This window comes from Xenopus laevis, chromosome 2S (genome assembly GCF_017654675.1).
Source record: "Xenopus laevis strain J_2021 chromosome 2S, Xenopus_laevis_v10.1, whole genome shotgun sequence".
Lineage (NCBI taxonomy): Eukaryota > Metazoa > Chordata > Amphibia > Anura > Pipidae > Xenopus > Xenopus laevis.
In genome coordinates this window covers 142,576,301-142,593,618 of record NC_054374.1, presented here as the reverse complement: position 1 = coordinate 142,593,618, position 17,318 = coordinate 142,576,301, and the positions used below count along the sequence as shown (strand labels likewise).

The 17,318-nt window shown below is 39.6% G+C and overlaps 1 protein-coding gene across 2 annotated transcripts in view; it reads right to left on the bottom strand.

Annotated features, from left to right (window-relative positions):
* Positions 1-1,804: 1,804 nt before the first annotated feature.
* Positions 1,805-17,318, bottom strand: part of LOC108709933 (LHFPL tetraspan subfamily member 6 protein) — a 114,673-nt gene continuing 99,159 nt past the window's right edge. For both annotated transcript variants that reach the window (XM_018250207.2, XM_018250208.2), the window contains exons 3-4: positions 10,577-10,675; positions 1,805-3,014 (exon numbers count right to left, since the gene is read on the bottom strand). In XM_018250207.2, coding sequence (XP_018105696.1) covers positions 2,896-3,014; positions 10,577-10,675 — 218 coding nt within the window. In that variant the 3' untranslated portion in view covers positions 1,805-2,895. The remainder of the gene's footprint in view (positions 3,015-10,576; positions 10,676-17,318) is intronic.

The window sequence follows — 17,318 nt, the reverse complement described above, 5'->3', positions numbered from 1 at the left end:
TTATGACGATCCCTAAGCAGCCCAGACCACACTGAGCATGTGCATAGTCTTGATCTGGCAAAGATGTTTAACAAAGTTACAAGATGATGACCCCCTGTGGCCAACTCTGAAAATATAAATAATTTGTTTGGCTTGGGCTGCAGTTAGTTCATGTTTATGTTTAGTATACAAAATACAGCATGTCTAGCCTTATTCTATTTTAGAATTTACTTCCCCTTTAAAGGAGAAACAAACCCTTTACCAAAAAAAAAAAAAACAACCTACCCCCCACGTAGACCCCCTCCTCCCCTAGGAAATGCCCCTAACTTTTTACTTATCCTTCAGTGCAGATTCAGGCATCGGAGTTCACGGCAGCCATCTTCCGGGCCTTCGGCAAGCTGAGACAGAGCCCGGCAAAGCAGCGCATGCACAGTTGGAGCAATTTAACGGTTTGCAACAACTGCGCATGCACCAAAATGGACAGAATTTGCAGAAGAGCCGGAAGAAGACACGAAGACCCAGAAGATGGAACTTCAATGCTGTGACTCTGCACTGAGGGGTAAGTAAAAAGTTAGGGGCATTTCCCCGGGGGGGGGGGGCAGCTAGGCTGTGGGGGAGGAGGGTCTACGTGGGGTGGGGGGTAGGGTTTTTTTTGGTAAAGGGTTTGTTTCACCTTTAAGGTTTGAAAATCCAAATTACGGAAAGATACATTATCTGGAAGACCCCAGGTCTCGAGCATTCTGGATAACAGGTCCCATACCTGTACCGATTTTGATCAATATTTTTAATTCAGTCAGTTGGACCAATTCCTATTCACCCTACTAAGTGAAAGCAAAGACTCTGTAGCTATGATTCAGAATTTCTTGTATGATGTACAGAGTCAATGAGGCATTTTCATTACCTGCATGTGTTACTGCCCATTTAAATATGCCTAGTGTTGCCACCTTTCTAGTTTTTGCATTCAAAACTACTACTACATGAATTTCAGACAGAACTGGTTGATGCTGCAGTTGGTCAATCATAGACCATAGCCAGACCCCTTGATCACAATGCCAACCCTAAACACCCTGCCCCACTATCTGGACTTTCCAACACACAAAGTTGGTTAGATTTGCCTACTACTACCATTTGCCCTTAATGTTAGGCTTAAACTAACAGGTGTTTTTTTTTTTTTTTGCTAGGCCACTCCTTTGCTATGAAATAATGAGCAAATATAAATACATGTGAAAAGAACAAATACTTGGAATTATGGGACACTGACAGAATAACAGTTGTCTGATGCCTTTGCATCAAGAAAATAAAGTCCTGCCAGAGAAAAATACATATAATATTTCCATTAAACAAATACAAAGAGGGAAGGGGTTGCTTTAAACTGATGGCGCAGTATATGCTTAAAGGATAAGTAAACCTTTAAAATTAGTGAATGTAAAATTGATGAGGGTGTTTTTCTAAGCAATTTAGTCATTAACATTCATTATTTATTTTTCTTTAATTTCAAGATATTACAGGATACATGTGCTGTTAATATGAATGCATTTTGTTACAACAGCACCGCCTGCTGGTCAGTTTCTGACCACCAAGGAAGTGGTGAAGAGACAGAAAGAGGCTGCTCTGAAGTTTTTCTGCTTAGGAAAGGTTTGAGAAAGGTTTTTAATTATTTTCCTAAGCAGAAGAACATCAGAGCAGCCTCTGTCTTTCTCTTGACAACTTCCTTGACTACTTGGTGGTCAGTATGGTCAGAAACTGACCAGCAGGTGGTGCTGCTGTCACAAAATTAATTCATATTAACAGTACATGTATCCCTCAATAGCTTAAAATTAAAGAAAAATAAATCATCAATGTAAATGACAAAAGTGCTTAGAATAGCACACTCATCAATGTTAAATTCCCTTATTTTAAAGGTTTACTAATCCTTTAATGATGTATATGGCACACATTACATTGCCCCCATTTAAACTGATCAGAATGGTAAGCCTGTATATATATATATATACACATATCTATAGCTGCTATTATTACCTAAATCGGTCTTAATGTGCTTTAAACTGCAGTGGTCATTGATGTTTAGTTCCTTTCAAATATGTGTACAAATTGAAAATGATGTTGTGTGCACACATAAAGAAAGGGATGGAAGATAACTCGTTTTAATAAAAGAACATGGTCATACTTCCCCTTTAACATAATACACTGGAGCCCTTTGTGCTCCTGAGGTGTTATATATATATTAACCTCAAGATACATATACATGAAATTATAAAATAAAACTTTGCAGAATGGTCCAAACAATATTTCACAGAAGCTATTATAGCAATAGAAAATAGAATAATACTGAAATATACCCTTTCCTACTAAAGGGGCAGTAACAATTGGGAGCATGCACTAATCTTCATTACTAGGTTTGGCAACCTGAGCCTATATTTGCCCCGGAGTGCTGGAGGAATGGTGGCCCCATTAGTGTTAAAGGGACTAAATGTCCAACCTGTGATGCCGCGGCTGCTGCTCGGACAGCTGAAGGTTTGCATATTGGAGAGCGGCTAGAGCTTTACGTGTTGGACATTCCTAGGCTGAAGGAGGCAGCAGTAAAAGCCCAGCTTTGTGCTACTTTCTTGCAGTAGGTTTGTGCTTTCATTGAAGTATAAAAAAAAGTGAGATCGCTGTTCCTTCCACCAAAATGCTATAAATTCTGGCATCTCAACAGCTTGAGATCCTCAGGAGGAAACCAACCACAGTCTAGAGAATGTGCCCTCTGAATATGGTGCATGTGAATGAATGTCCGTTGGCGAGGACTGTGCAAATGTGAAAAGCTCACTCCAACCTTCATGATGGTAAGTGCCAAAGCACCATACTCAAACTAGCCTTCTGATCCTTGCAAGTCCTTCTTTGATAGCCCAGCACGCTTATTTTTTCTGGTAGATATTAGTAAGGGTATTGTTTTTGCTTCTTGCCTGAGAAACAAGACAACCAGGTGCAGATCAGCATGACAACTGCGGCTCCCCCTCCGGTGCAATAGTATGCCCAGCCAAACCTACAGGTGCCTAGAAAAGAACAAGAAGAATTACTCAGGGGGCCACAATTTAACCACACCTAATACAACATCTAAAATATCAACACATTTTATTAAATCACAGGTAACATTTTATTTTATTGCCAAATTCTATTTAAAGAAGAAGGAAAGCTACGGAGGCTGATTATAGCCAATAGATAAGCCACAATAGTGCAAGATAGAATGATATTTTTATGCTGTTACCATACATGAGTAAACAGCTCTAAAAACTCTGGTTGTTTAGGATGCAGCTGCCATATTAGCTTGGTGTGACATCACTTCCTGCCTAAGTCTCTCCCTGCTGGCTCATAGCTCAAGGCTCAGATTACAGCAGGAATTGGAGGAGGGAGAGGAAGGAGCAAACTGAGCATGCTCAAGCCCTAGCCCTGGAAGTTTAAGCTGAAAACAGGAAGTCTGATACAGAAGCCCATGTGTACACAATGGAAGGAAAGAAATGATGTGTTTCTTTTGACAGAGAACTCAGAGCAGCATTTATTTCTGATAAAGCATACTTAGTTTTAACCTTTCCTTCTCCTTTAAGGGATCAGTGTGTGTTTTAGGTATTCCAGGTTCATTTGAAGCAAAGGAGACAGCAAACAATCTGGAGCCAATTAACCTGAAGCTACCCATGCAAACACGGAAAAGAGCCTAGAAGGAGTTATTTAGAAAGTGCCAAAACAGGCACAATCCACATTGTTTGCACTTTGAACCTTGCCCTACAGGTGGAAGAACTCGTGCAGGACCTGTGTTTGCCCCATGAATACAGCAATGACTGAATTCAGCAGCAGTGTATTCTGAAAGTGTAGGAGTGCCCATACTTTACTAATGCGAGGTCTACTTTTAGTGGTGATGCGACATTATGATCTACATTATGAGAAAATGTATATTGCTATATTAACAATCATCTTTTATGTAACCTTAATGTAATAAATATCTGAATGAAGAGCATGAAACAGGAGGGTGATTTATAGAAATCTGTTTGTTGACAGTGTCTTAAGATCTAGCAGCTAAAGGTCTATTGGTAGATCTACCTTTTGAACACCCCTACTCTAGTGCTATTGCACTCATGTCCAGGGTCAAACTAAATGACCCCAGATACTCCATGAAAAAATTCTCATGATCAGACTGAACCTAAGACCCATGTGCTGCAAAACCATTGGATCAGTTAACTCGCCTATTCTGGATTCCTGCATATTAACACCACCAAGAGTCATTGTACTTTTTTTTTATAGGTAAATGTTTTCCTTTTATTTTGTAACCAATACAAACAATAAACAGTTCTCCTTAAATTAACATTTGTCTCTGGTTATGTTCACACTTATTACACTGGTAACAATAGGATTCCTTGCTTAACAGGGTATGGTAGGTGATACAGGTGTATGAAAGACACATCCTACCATATCATTGTTATATTTTCTAGGGGTTGCTCCTGGTCCTGACTCCCACCAGAGACTCCATACTTTCTCACATTTAGTAGCATTGCCTCTATCTTCATATGTGAATTTAATCTTGATTGTTGAGTTTACTAGGTTAATCCAGGAGTCCTGTGTGGGAGGGGTGGGCCCAATCCAATGCGTTCTTATAAATTTCTTATCATAGAACATCAAAGTGCAGAACCTCAACCTTTGTGTGGGCTGTGGGTACCAGATGGTCCACCACTCCCAAAAGAAACACCATGGGGGAGAGTACTTGCGGGAAGTATAGGGTAGTCACTAAAGAGGCCATTACTTGCGACCAGAAGGCAGCTATTGTTGGGCATTGTCAAAGAGTCTTTGTACTTTTAGTAGAGCTCACATATACTGCTGGATTCTTCAGCTAAAACCTCAAAGTTGTGAATGAAAGGAGATTAAGCTGAAAATGTCACATTCTTGGATATTAACATGGACAAACCTCCTGAGTTTTTTAGCCAACCTTAACTGTTTAATGGCAGAGCATTAATAGTTTACACCCCAAGAACACCCCCTGTGAGTCAACTAGGATGGCTAGGACGATTGTGAAACACACCACCAGATTCTATAGTTTACACCACTGGATTACCCATCATATATCTAAAGATGTGCTGGTTGGGTAAAGCAGGTTACATCCAAGGAGTAGCCCCTTTGAGTCTAATGGTTTCCTCAATAAACAGCATCAAAAATAATTTCAAATGTCACAACCTGTGAACACTCCTAGTTAGATATAATCAGGGTCATATGAGTCTGCTGGATAGGATGGTGGGGAAAAGAACCAAACTATTCCATATATCAAACCCTATAAAACAATATAATTAAAAACTTAGCTTAGCACATAGCTACCTGTAACACTGCTTTCTTCCCAATTATTCTGTTTACTAACAAAGAAAAGATAATAAGGGCAGCAATTTCACAGGCTGTGGAGCTTACTGGGATGCAACAATACTGTGTAACATTCACATAAATCATTTAGAAAGATTATTAACCAGAAAATTAGCTGAGCTTTTAGCACGTGTTGTAATAAATGCTTCCCTGCCATCTACTACGGATAAAGGTCACCTGAGATGCCCCTCACCCAGCTAAAACAGCAGACTTCTATGTCTATATCTTGGCCAACACTGTAAGATTAATGCAGAATGTTAGTTCATATAAGGGAAAGATTTGGTTTAGTGAAGTTTATTTTTCAAGGTTTATCTTACAAGAACTCTACTGTACATTATGGGGAACTAGGGAGTTGCATTCGTATTACATGTTTATTTGCTAATGGCTTTAAAGGGCAGTTACCAGTGAACAGAACACAGAGAGCTCCAGTATGAGAAGTTGCTCTGGGTCAGAACACACCTCCCAACATTTGAAAAATAGAAAGAGGGACAAAAACTTGTGTGGTGATAGGCGCTGTGATTTTTTTTCGACCACGCCCATGTTATGGCCACACCCATAATTATCATGTCCATTTTACTAAATGTGGTAGGTTATGAAAGTATCCCCAAGAGATCTGCTTATCTTAAATCGTTGCAATTGTATCTTTGCTTATCTTAAATTGTTATAAGTGTATCTAAGAGCAGGTGTTTAGTGTTCTGGGCTCTCTGCCAAAAAATCTCTTATTTTAATGAAGATTTAGAGACTTTGTATTTTTTTCTGGCATCAGTGCAGGAGATCAAATAGAAACTCTGGACATTTCAGTAAGAAACCCGGAACTGCCGGCTGAGCTGTCAAAATCGGACTGTCCCTCCGAAAATGGGGCAGTTGGGAGGTATTGGTCAGAAGGTGGCGCTTCTATCAAATTCTTATGCATGTGGGCTTATTTTAGATAACATACCCCTCAATATTTCCCTTTCAAATGGTACACAGGCAAGGAAGGATTAACTTCTACTTTGACCATAGGTGGTTCCCTCTCCCCTTTGCCTCTCTGAACCTGCTCCCAGCTCTGTCCCAAACCCACTCAGGCTCCACCCCTTTTCTACACTCAATTACCCAGGTAGAGTAATCCAGAACTGTACAGAGGGCATGGCGTGCTGAAATCTTTGTAGCACCATTTGTATTCTTTGCAACATTCCCATTAAAATAGTGAGCCTTGGGTTGGGACTGTTTTAGTTTGAACCCTGTGCATTTCAGGTGAAATAGCAACCCAAGTCAGTTGCAGCTACTGACGCAACCTGCTAAGGCAGGGTCCCCAACCTTTATTACCTGTGAGCCACATTCAAATACAAAAAGAGTTGGGGAGCAACACAAGCATGAACAAGTCCCTTGGGGTGTCAAATAAGGGCTGTGATTGGCTATTGGTAGCCCCTATGTGGACTGGCAGCCTACAAGAGGCTCTACTTGGCACTAGTTTTTAATCAATTAAAACTTGCTTTCAAGCTTGTAATTCAAAAATAAGCACCTGCTTTGAGGACCCGAGAGAAACATCCAAGGAGTTGAGAGCAACATGTTGCTCACGAGCTACTGGTTGGAGATCACTGTGCTAAGGGAACCCTGTGTTTGGTAATTCCGTGTTTCCTTTGTGTCAATGTATGCCCTTGCACATAATACACCAGGCTGCAGGGGCAACCTGATATCTAGAAAGCTTAAAATTACAGGAAATCTATCTCCCACAGACTCCATTTTAAGCAAATAATTTTATTTTTTGAAAATGATATCCTTTTTCTCTGTAATAATAAAACAGTAGCTTATACTTGATGGTAACTAAGCTGCATGCATCCATATTGGCAAAACAATCCTACTGGATAATGCTTTAACGACTTAAGGTTTGGAGATCCAAATAACAGAAAGATTACTCATCAGGAAACCCCCATGTTCCGAGTCTGGATAATATATCCTGTACCTGTGAATATGTTCAAGTGAGAATTGAAGTTAAAGAAAGTGCTCATTACAGGGTTGAAAGGATGTAGTAACCCTCCCACAGATCTGCCTTTAAAGCTCTGCATCTAAATGTAAAATTGTTAACCTAATAACCCACCAGTTGCGGTGTTAGATATAAAGATATCAGTTCTCTTCTGACAGCAGCTTAGACATTAAGAAGAAAATTCACAGAATTGTGTTAGCTTGAGTGACAAGAAGAAAATGATAAGCAGTGTCAGCCTGTTGTACTTGATCCATCACTGCTTCCTAGGAAAGGGGTTTCCTGCAATGTCTTACAAATTACCTCTTATTGTGCAGTCCTACTAGCAGGATTTAAAGCAAAACACAAATATCAGAGAGGAGGATGACGTTTTATAAAAAATAAATAAAATGAACGTTGTTTCAACTAAAATCTGAGTCAGAATTCAAACCCTAATTTGCTTATTCAGATTGGGATTGTTGAGTTCAGTTGAACAGAGCTTTTAACCCACATGGCTTCATTTCAGTTGAAAACCAAGGATTCAGCCCAATTTGAAACTTGCAAAACCCACTGGGAATTGACTCAATCCTGGATTTAAAATATTTTTAATATAATTCACCACTTGCCTAGAATTCTGCGCAAACGACACTAATGATGCATGGGTAGACAAAAAGTTCACTCACGGTCCAGCTGCAACCTGTACTTTTCCAGCCAAATCCATAATTTATATACTCTGCACAACCCACCCCACTCTGAGGTCAATGCAGATGCGAGTACATAAATAATAGCATACTTTGATTAAAAAGTTGATTTGAGAGGGGATCACATATTAAGAAGTGCAGAAAATGATAGGCTACTCTGCTAAAATGATCTCAAATGCTTCAAAAATCTGAAAGACATGGAAGAAAATGAAAAACTACCATTCAAATGTATAGAAGAATAGCCAAAATGGCAAAGACTAAGACAATGAATAGCGCCAGGAAGATCAAAGAAGATGTAAAGTTACCTGTGATACTATTACAATTAGAAGACACTTATGTGAAACCAAGCTATCGGCAAGTCCCAGTGTTGAAAGAAAAAGACGTGCTGAAAGCCAAAGAACACATTGACTGGACTAAAGAGAAATAGCTCAACATTTTGTGGACTGATGAAAGCAAGATTGTTCTTTTTGGGTCTAGGGCTTTGTCAGGTGACCCCCAAACACTGAATTGAAGTCACAGTACAGAGTGAAGACAGTGAAACATGGTGGCACAAGCATCATGATATGGGGATGTTTCTCATACTATGGTTTTGGGCCTATTTATCTCATACCAGGGATCATGGATCGGTTTCATGACATCAAAATAATTGAAGAGGTCATGTTGCCTTATGCTGAAGAGGAAATACCCTTGAAATGGGAGTTTCAACAAAACAACGACCCCAAACACACCAGTAAATGAGCAACATCTTGGTTCCAGACCAACAAGATTGACGTTATGGAGTGGCCAGTCCAATCCCCGGACCTTAATCAAATAGAAAACTTGTGGGTGACATCTAAAATGCTGTTTCTGAGACAAAAGTAAGAGATGCAGAAGAATTGTGGAATGTAACAGGTGCCAGAAGTTGGAGGACTCCATGTAACACAGATGTGCAGCAGATCTCAGAAACACTGATTATACAACTAAATATTAGTTCAGTTATTCAAAGGAAAGCAAAATCTTGAAACATTTTTCAGTTTATACAGTGAATGTTTGAGTTTGTAAAGAAGGATGCAGACACTGCTATATTTCTGTAAAGGAATAACACAAATGTCTATTCCTTGGTAGTCTGGCTCATTTTCTAAATTAGGCACATTTAAATCATTGGTACATTTTAATGGCATGTATATTTTTGTGTTCATGGAACCATCAATAAAAATATCTGTATTTACTGAATATACGTGATGATGCCTCCACAGTAGAAAGTGCAGACAATACAGGAGAATATGTCAACTCCCATTCATATGTATAAAGGAAAATATAAAAATGGAATCCATACTGACAATGAGATATTTCACAGTGTTGATAAACAATTAATGATAGCACAGTTAAATGGGAAATAAAATCACTATAATACATGTATAATGTCATTTTAATACCTGTTTCCCTTTAAATGTGCTTCTTTTAATGACTTTATTATCATCTGCATGTTCAGATGTTCTAGAGATAAAGCCGCTCTTCATTAATCCAGTTTATGCATATTTACACTTGTAATGAGTGGCAGGCAAGTGACAGGGATAATTGCTTGGGGATAACGGCTGTGCCTGTTTCAATAAACTCTTATCTCTCTCCTCTCTTTTATCCAGCCAGCCATTGATCTAGTTTGCACTAATGTTAGCACAGCACATTCCCACTGCTGACATAATGGCACAAATGAAACATATCTCCTAAAAAAACCCACGTTGCTTTATTGGGGCTTAATATCTTCATCTGTAATCAACAAATTAAAATATAACACATAAAATTGTATTTTACATTTCAAAGGATTACCAGGTGTGGAATGGAATATCTGGATAATATGAATAACATAAGGCACAGTTTGCAATTAAATTGTATAAGAGGTAAGGAATTCAAAACTCCTTGTTCGTCATATATCAGTGATCCCCAACCAGTGGCTCCAAGCAACATGTTGCTCATCGACCACTTGAATGTCGCTGCCAAGGCCATTAAAGCAGACACTTTGCTTTGAATCCTGACTTGATGGCAAGCTATGGTTGCATAAAATCAGATTAGTGATTTGCTGTCCGGCCCAATACCTGCGGGACCAGCGGGTCGAGCAGGTTCGGGCGGACGTCTCACGCTTCTTTGTGGGTGGCGGTCAAATGCTGGCTTCCAACTTCGTCTTTTATAGACACTGCGCCTGCTCGCCCCGCCCCTTTTGTGACGTCATTATCAGGTCGGCGTGGGTCTATAAAAGCAATCCGGAAGTTCAGATGCGGGCAGGCTCAGGCTAAGGGAAGGCGGGTTAGGGTCGGGGGCGGGTCGGGGAAATCCCAACCTGCACATCACTAAACCAGATGTACTGCTAAAAAGGGCTTTCTTTAGACTTACAGTCCACATAGTCAATCACAGCACTTATTTGGAACCCCAATGAACTTTTTACATGCCTGTGCTGCCCCTCAACTCGGTTTTGCAATTGAATGTCGCTCACGGGTAAAAGTTGGGTATCCCTGCCATATACCATCTCAGCAGTGGTGGGCTGGTATGTACAGAAGACTTAATTTCCACTCTGCATGTTATGAGAATAGAATTGCAGTGTACTTACCCAGTTCAAACTGCTCTGACAGGTTCCCACACGCCTGCCGAACTTCCTCACTGTCCCACCCCAGAGGATACAAAGCACAGCCAGCTCCAATCAGCAACCCTGTAAAAAAAAATATAGTGCTTTAGGACCAATGAGCTCACATCTACTATTTACAAATTTGATATACAATATTCGTATCGCGGTTAATAGATAAAGCCACTAATAATGATTCCATATGTAATTACCTTTACAATAAATTTTAAAACCACTAACATTTTCATTGGGAAGTTACTTAGAATTCCATTTTGGTTTTTCATGCAAAAATTAGACCACCACAACCACCTGGTTCTCACTGCTCTTTGCCCCAGGCCTGGTATATAAATGCCCAAAACACCAGTTGAGGGGAGGAAGAGTCATTGTAATTGACCAACAGACTACTGCCAGACGATACCCCCGAACAATGTAAGTCTCTATAAAAAGATATTGCATAAAAAAGCTCATATGTAAAACCCTGCTTCATGTAAATATTTTCATAATAATATACTTTTTTTAGTAGTATGTGCCATTGGGTAATCATAAATAGCCATTTTAAAAAATAAGGTCTGACCCCTGGGATCGTATGATTCACGGTGCACACAAACAACCATACATGTTAGGTCACACAAGCCAATTAACAGACAGAGTTCTGTCTTTTGCTTCTACACTTCTTCCTGTTACAGTTAGAGTTGTAGTATTTCTGGTCAGGTGATCTCTGAGGCAGCGCACAGACCATCACAAAATGGTGGTTCAAGGCAAGAGATATAAAAGGGCAATATTTACTTAAATATATATACCTGTTTGGTAAGATTCTCTAATATGCCACTTAAATTGATATAAACTGTTGCTTAAGTATTCATTTTGGGGGTATAGTTTTCCTTTAAAATTGTACGACACTTGACAGATCTGCTGCTGTACTGGAAGGCTCTGAAAAAGCCCTATTTATTCTTGACTTTAGCTACCGTTTATAGGTGTCCAGAAAGCATCATAAAAGATAATAAGAGAGAGAGAGAGCAAGGTAAATAAGAGAAACCAATGTGCAAATGATTTTATGATTCAGAAAATACTTGCATTACCTAGTAATTAAACAAGAGGTCAGAGAACAGGAGTAAGGATAGGTTGAGAATTTTACACGGTTGACAGTTTCCCGTGGTTAAAGGTTAATTAGGACATAGATAGCAAAGCCATCCGAGAAACCCTGCACAAATAAAGCCTTGGGGCACAAGAGGGCATCAATTGTAACTGTATGCATCAACAGCCATGGCACAATTTTCTACATTTATCAAGCTTGACTAAAAACTTGGAAAATGTAATTAGAACAGCTATTTTTGACAGAAGAATTATAATGCACTTTGCAATAGCGAGAGCTGCTTTGTTTAACTTTGCTTAATGCTTTATAATTAGTGGCGGTTTTAGACTTAAATAAAAGCTCCATTACAGACTCCAAAATGACTTGGAAATAAAATTGTTCTTATAATAATTAGAAGGAACAACGTGTGTATGTCCTTGTGTGTCAAGGGAAAGCAGAAATTTCTTTGGGAGCACAAATATAGGAGATAGCAAGAGATGATTAATTACTACACAATGGACTAAATTATATATCTTTATCCGTACTGGACTTGCAGTGCTGGCTTGGACACTTCTGCTTAAATATGCACCCTGAGCCTCAGCTGTAGTGATTTGTGGTGCTACTGTATGTTATTATCTCATATACACGACCCAAGGATTCAAAGACATTTTCCCCCCTTTCCTTAAACTGCAAAACCAATGGGTATTTGTCAGCTGCCCTTAGTGCAGAGGTTTCAGTAAGTTTTAGCTGAGCTGCCTAAACAGATACTCTATAGATAATGCTGTATAGATGTCTAAAAGGTAATCTAATCCATCATGGAAACACATTCCTTATTAGTAGAGACCTAAAAGTAATAATAAAAAAAGACCACATTTATGATCAATAGACAAGGAATTTAGTTTGGATTTGTTCAAATCTAACAACTTTAAGGGGCAGTTTTATTAAAATGTTATATTAGGGTGGTGGCACACATTGCAATTCTGGGGAGATAAGTCGCCCAGTGACAAATCTCCTCTTCTTCAGGCAACCAATCTCCCCGAAATGCCTTCCCGCTGGCTATAAAGTAAATCACCGGCGGGATGGCACTTGGATTGTTTCGGTTTTCAGAAGTCGCCTGAAGTTTCCTCGTGAGGCAACTTTGGTCGACTTCGGAAAATTAAAGGAGACCCGTCGTCCAAACAAAATTATTCCAATTCCTATTTTATCATGTTAGTCAAGCAAAATTAACTTTAATTACACTGTATAAATTGTTTGAATATTGTTTCCATCAGTCTGGGAACTCATAATTATAGCAAGCAGGCAGGAGCCATTTTGTGGACATTGTTATTAAGCCTTGTATCATCTCAGAATCTTGTTTGTGCACCAGGGGACAGGGAGCCAGTGTCCATCCCCATGCACTGGTTACACAATTAAATCGTTAAGAGAGCTGGGGGAATGTAGGGAGAGCAGTGACATCTAGGAAGTGCTGAATGGAAAGTGAAAGTAATTGCATGCCCCGCCTCTATGCCAAGGCATAGAGGAGGGGCAGACAATATTTTATTGACAGCTGATATTTTAAAATGAGTTTACAACAGCTATGAATGCTTTAATAAAAAAAAAAGAAATTGGATTTCATATTTAATTTAAAAAGGACTTTTATTATACAGATTTTTATGTCTGGGTGGCGGGTGCACTTTAAGCGTTCCGAGTGCCATCCCGCCGGCGATTTACATTCTTGCCAGCGGGAAAGCATTTCAGGGAGATTAGTCGCCTGAAGAAGAAGAGATTTGTCGCTGGGCGACTAATCTCCCCGAATCTTCAGGTGTGTCACCAGCCTCAGGTGAGTCCATAGCAGAAAAACTCAAACTGCTAAATAAACATCTAAAAAATTTAATTTTGATGTTGAGGGCTTTAATGTCACATTTTGTTAAATCTGTGTTATTTCTATTTGGATAACTCCTTAGTGCTTAGCTAAGCTGAATGACACGGGTGCAACTTTAATAACCTGTTTAATAACTTTAATATCTGTTGTTGGGTAATTTTGGATTTATTAGGACTTGGCTTCAACTGGCTTCGAGTTGAGTATCTGTATGTTCGTTTTGCAGAGTAAAGTGAATGAGGTAATTTATTTTTCTGCCTAGTCCCTAATATATAGAGAACACTGTACACAAACTTATTTGTAAGCTTGTCCTTCATATACTGTGTATTTCTGCCCTGTTGTGGGCACAAGTAGTTTATCTTCAGCACAGCTCCTAATTCAGTCAGACTATGACTCTAGTAGGGCACTGTCCCAGCTACTGCTCCCTTTATCTTTGTACTGACACAGACATGCACCAATCAGGAGCTTACATCCACATCCAATCAGGAGATGCAACTTCCTCCCAACTGGCTTCTTTCCCCTCCTCCTACTTACTTATACTACCCTTCATCTGCTGCTACTACTCTCTCCCTCACGCTTATTTGGTCTGGAATTCCAGTGGGGCTTTGTTTTGTCTGGATTCTGACTTCCTGACAGGCAAAATGTCCACCTGTTATTCTTACCAAGCACATCTGTGGACAATTCAAGTGCACACTTCCTGAGGGGACAGAAATAACAAAAGCAGCCCATTTAAGCATTACAAAATAATAATACCCCGCTGCTACCATTCCACTTCCAGTCTGACCCCTGCTGTTTGATCACTGACCCATTAGCTCCACCGCTGATCTCTCCCTGTCGCCAGGGCTGGCTTGCTAAGAGAATTCTCCAAAATTCGCTCAACGCCATTTTATCCACTCCATAAACATTATGTAAAAAGAGCCGAGTGACGGGAGCATTAAGTCTTTTGGTAACGTGAGTGAGCTGCTGGCCAGCAATGAACATGAGGGAATGTGAGGAATCAGGCCCACTGATTGTGGAAGTCTCCAGCATTATGAAAACCCCACTTTGTGTACAGATGGAAATATGAATACTGCATGAGAGTCTAAGAAGTCCCAGACTAAGCAAGAGAGACAGGCCAATAATCCTATAATCATAAAGTCAGCAATTCTCAGATGGAACGTTTGTACTCCCAGAGTAGCGAGAAAAACTGCAGCACCCAAACAACAGCATCTGTTCCATGTCATCCTCGCAGCTTTTCTGTCTGATTGCACCGCCCAAATATTGGCCAGGCTAATACAGAAACACGAGGATCAGCGCACTGTGACTGGCTATACAGAGAACGACATAACCTAATGAACTGCTACCTCTGCTCTCACTGCGGGCGACATCAAGATAATTGGGTGAAATTATGTCACAAACTACAGATCCATGCGGGGTATTATTAGAAGGAAGAAGCCAAGATAAAAGGGCTTTTAAATGACATCCTAGCAAAGTCACTGCACTTAATATTTTGGTAAATGAGTATATATGCAGAACTGCGGGGGGGGGGGGGGGCAGCCTCTATGGAACCACAGTCTTTAAAGGAATTTATCGGAACCAAAACCTCAAAAATAATGTGTTTTAGAGTAATTAAAATATAATGTACTGTTGCGCTGCACTGCTACAATTGGGGTGTTTGCTTCAGATATACTAATATAGTTATATAGTCGTATATAAATAAGATGCTGTGTAGCCATGGGGACATTAGAGGAGAAAAGGCACAGGTTACAGATAGCAGGTAAGCTATGGTGTTCTATAGAGCTAATGATATAGCTGCTATTTAACGGTACATTATATTTTAATTTCTGAATAACATGTCTATTTTTGGGTGTTACTGTTTCTTTAAAGGGATACTGTCATGAGATGCTCCAGCAGAATTCTGCACTGAAATCCATTTTTCAAAAGATTTGTTTATATTTAATTTTGAAATCTGACATGAGGCTAGACATATTGTCAGTTTCCCAGCTGCCCCCAGTCATTACTTTAGATTTAGTCAAAATTGGTGACCAAGCAGCCTGCTAATCCATATCCTGCTATATCTAAGGACATTGGGGCTTTCTTGTCCCTTTGCACCACTGAAACATTGTATATGACTCAATAAACTTAGGGATGAGAGATGTCGGCATTGCACTACATTGTGCTGGTTAGCCAGTTTTATGGACAGCCCCGCTTAGTAGACCCAAAAAGAGATAAGGCTTTGTGAAAATATATGAAATTTGGCAAACTATACACAAACAGAGTCTAACTGCACAGTTGTGATATCTTATTGGAAACACCACATTCTTTACTAGATTCACCTTTCTGCAGCCACTTTTCAAGCACAGCTCGAATATTCAAAATCTTCAACATCGGGGCACCTAACAGCACAAAAGCTCAACAGTCAGGGGCACATTTACCCCACACTTGCGCTGCTGAGGCTGCTGATTTGAAAAGCCTGTGATTTACACTACTTATCCCCTCAGCTGCAAGGACTAATGGTAATGGAGTTACTGAATATTTAAACAAAAGGTTAGCCAGCAGCTCCACCAATATACTAGTTTTTTTTTTTTTTTTTATAGTGTATTTATCAAATACAGTATATATTACAAAAAAAAAGGAATTTGGCCATCGAACGATCGAAGTAAAATAGTTTGATCGTACGCTAAAATCGTTCGATTCGAATGATTTAATCGTTCGATCTAACAATTTAACTTCGATCGTTCGATGGCCAAATTCGGTAAAAAATACTTCGACTTCGATGTCGAAGTATTTCAATTCGATGGTTGGATTTCGAAGTATATTTTACTTCGAAATTCGACCCTTGATAAATCTGCCCCATACAGTATATATGTATATATTATACACAGTGAATTCCCTGTCTATACAATAAAAAAGCTATCCAGATTCTGTCTGTTCAAAAGCATAATGATGCGGAAACTGTGTGCCCTGATCTGCCGCTAGAAATAAAATCTTTAAAAATCTTACATTTCTTTAACAAGGGAGAAGCGGTTTCAACTCTTGCTCGCAGACAGTACCAATCTCTTGTCTCAAAGCAGCTGATCCACATCTACATTGTGCCATTTCAACGGGCGCTAAATAAGTCCTTAGATTTACCAAGTGAAAAAAAAAAGATGCAAAATAAGACCTTTAAACTCTTTTGTCATTTACTGATGTTTTTTTGCCCAGCATATACAGATTTCCAGCCAGTATAATAAATTGTCTCAAAAAGGATATCATAAACAGAAGCAAAGCAGTTTATCAGTGACATTCTCATAGACAAACGCTGCAAAAGTTCCAACAAATTAGCAAGACAAACAGTACAACTGTCATTGTAACAGAGAGATTTGGAATTTGATGGTAACCAGTTGTCCAATTTAGTTTGCCTTCTTATCGATAAATTTAAATATTGGATATTCATGGACCCAGTGGTGTAATACAGAGGGACCTGGAAAAGCAAGGTGCCCCCGAGAAGCATGGGTGACTTTGTGCAGGGGTCCCTGAAATCATTTACTTTGCCCTGTCTGGACCAGTTTTGGAAATGTCCAACCTTTGTTATCTTAATTTATTCCCTTACTGTCTTTATGACTATATATATTTTGGGAGGACTTCTGTCACAGTACACAGTTTGTTCTGCCCATACTTTATTTAATGGAGGGGGAGCACATAGCTCTTCCTCTATGGACTTCAAATGATGCTGGGTGGATGTGCTGGGGAGCTTGGAGAATAAGGTCCCCTAAGATAAGTCAGGGAAAGGGACCCCAACCCATGAACAAGGTATAGAGAGGAGTATTAGATATACAGGG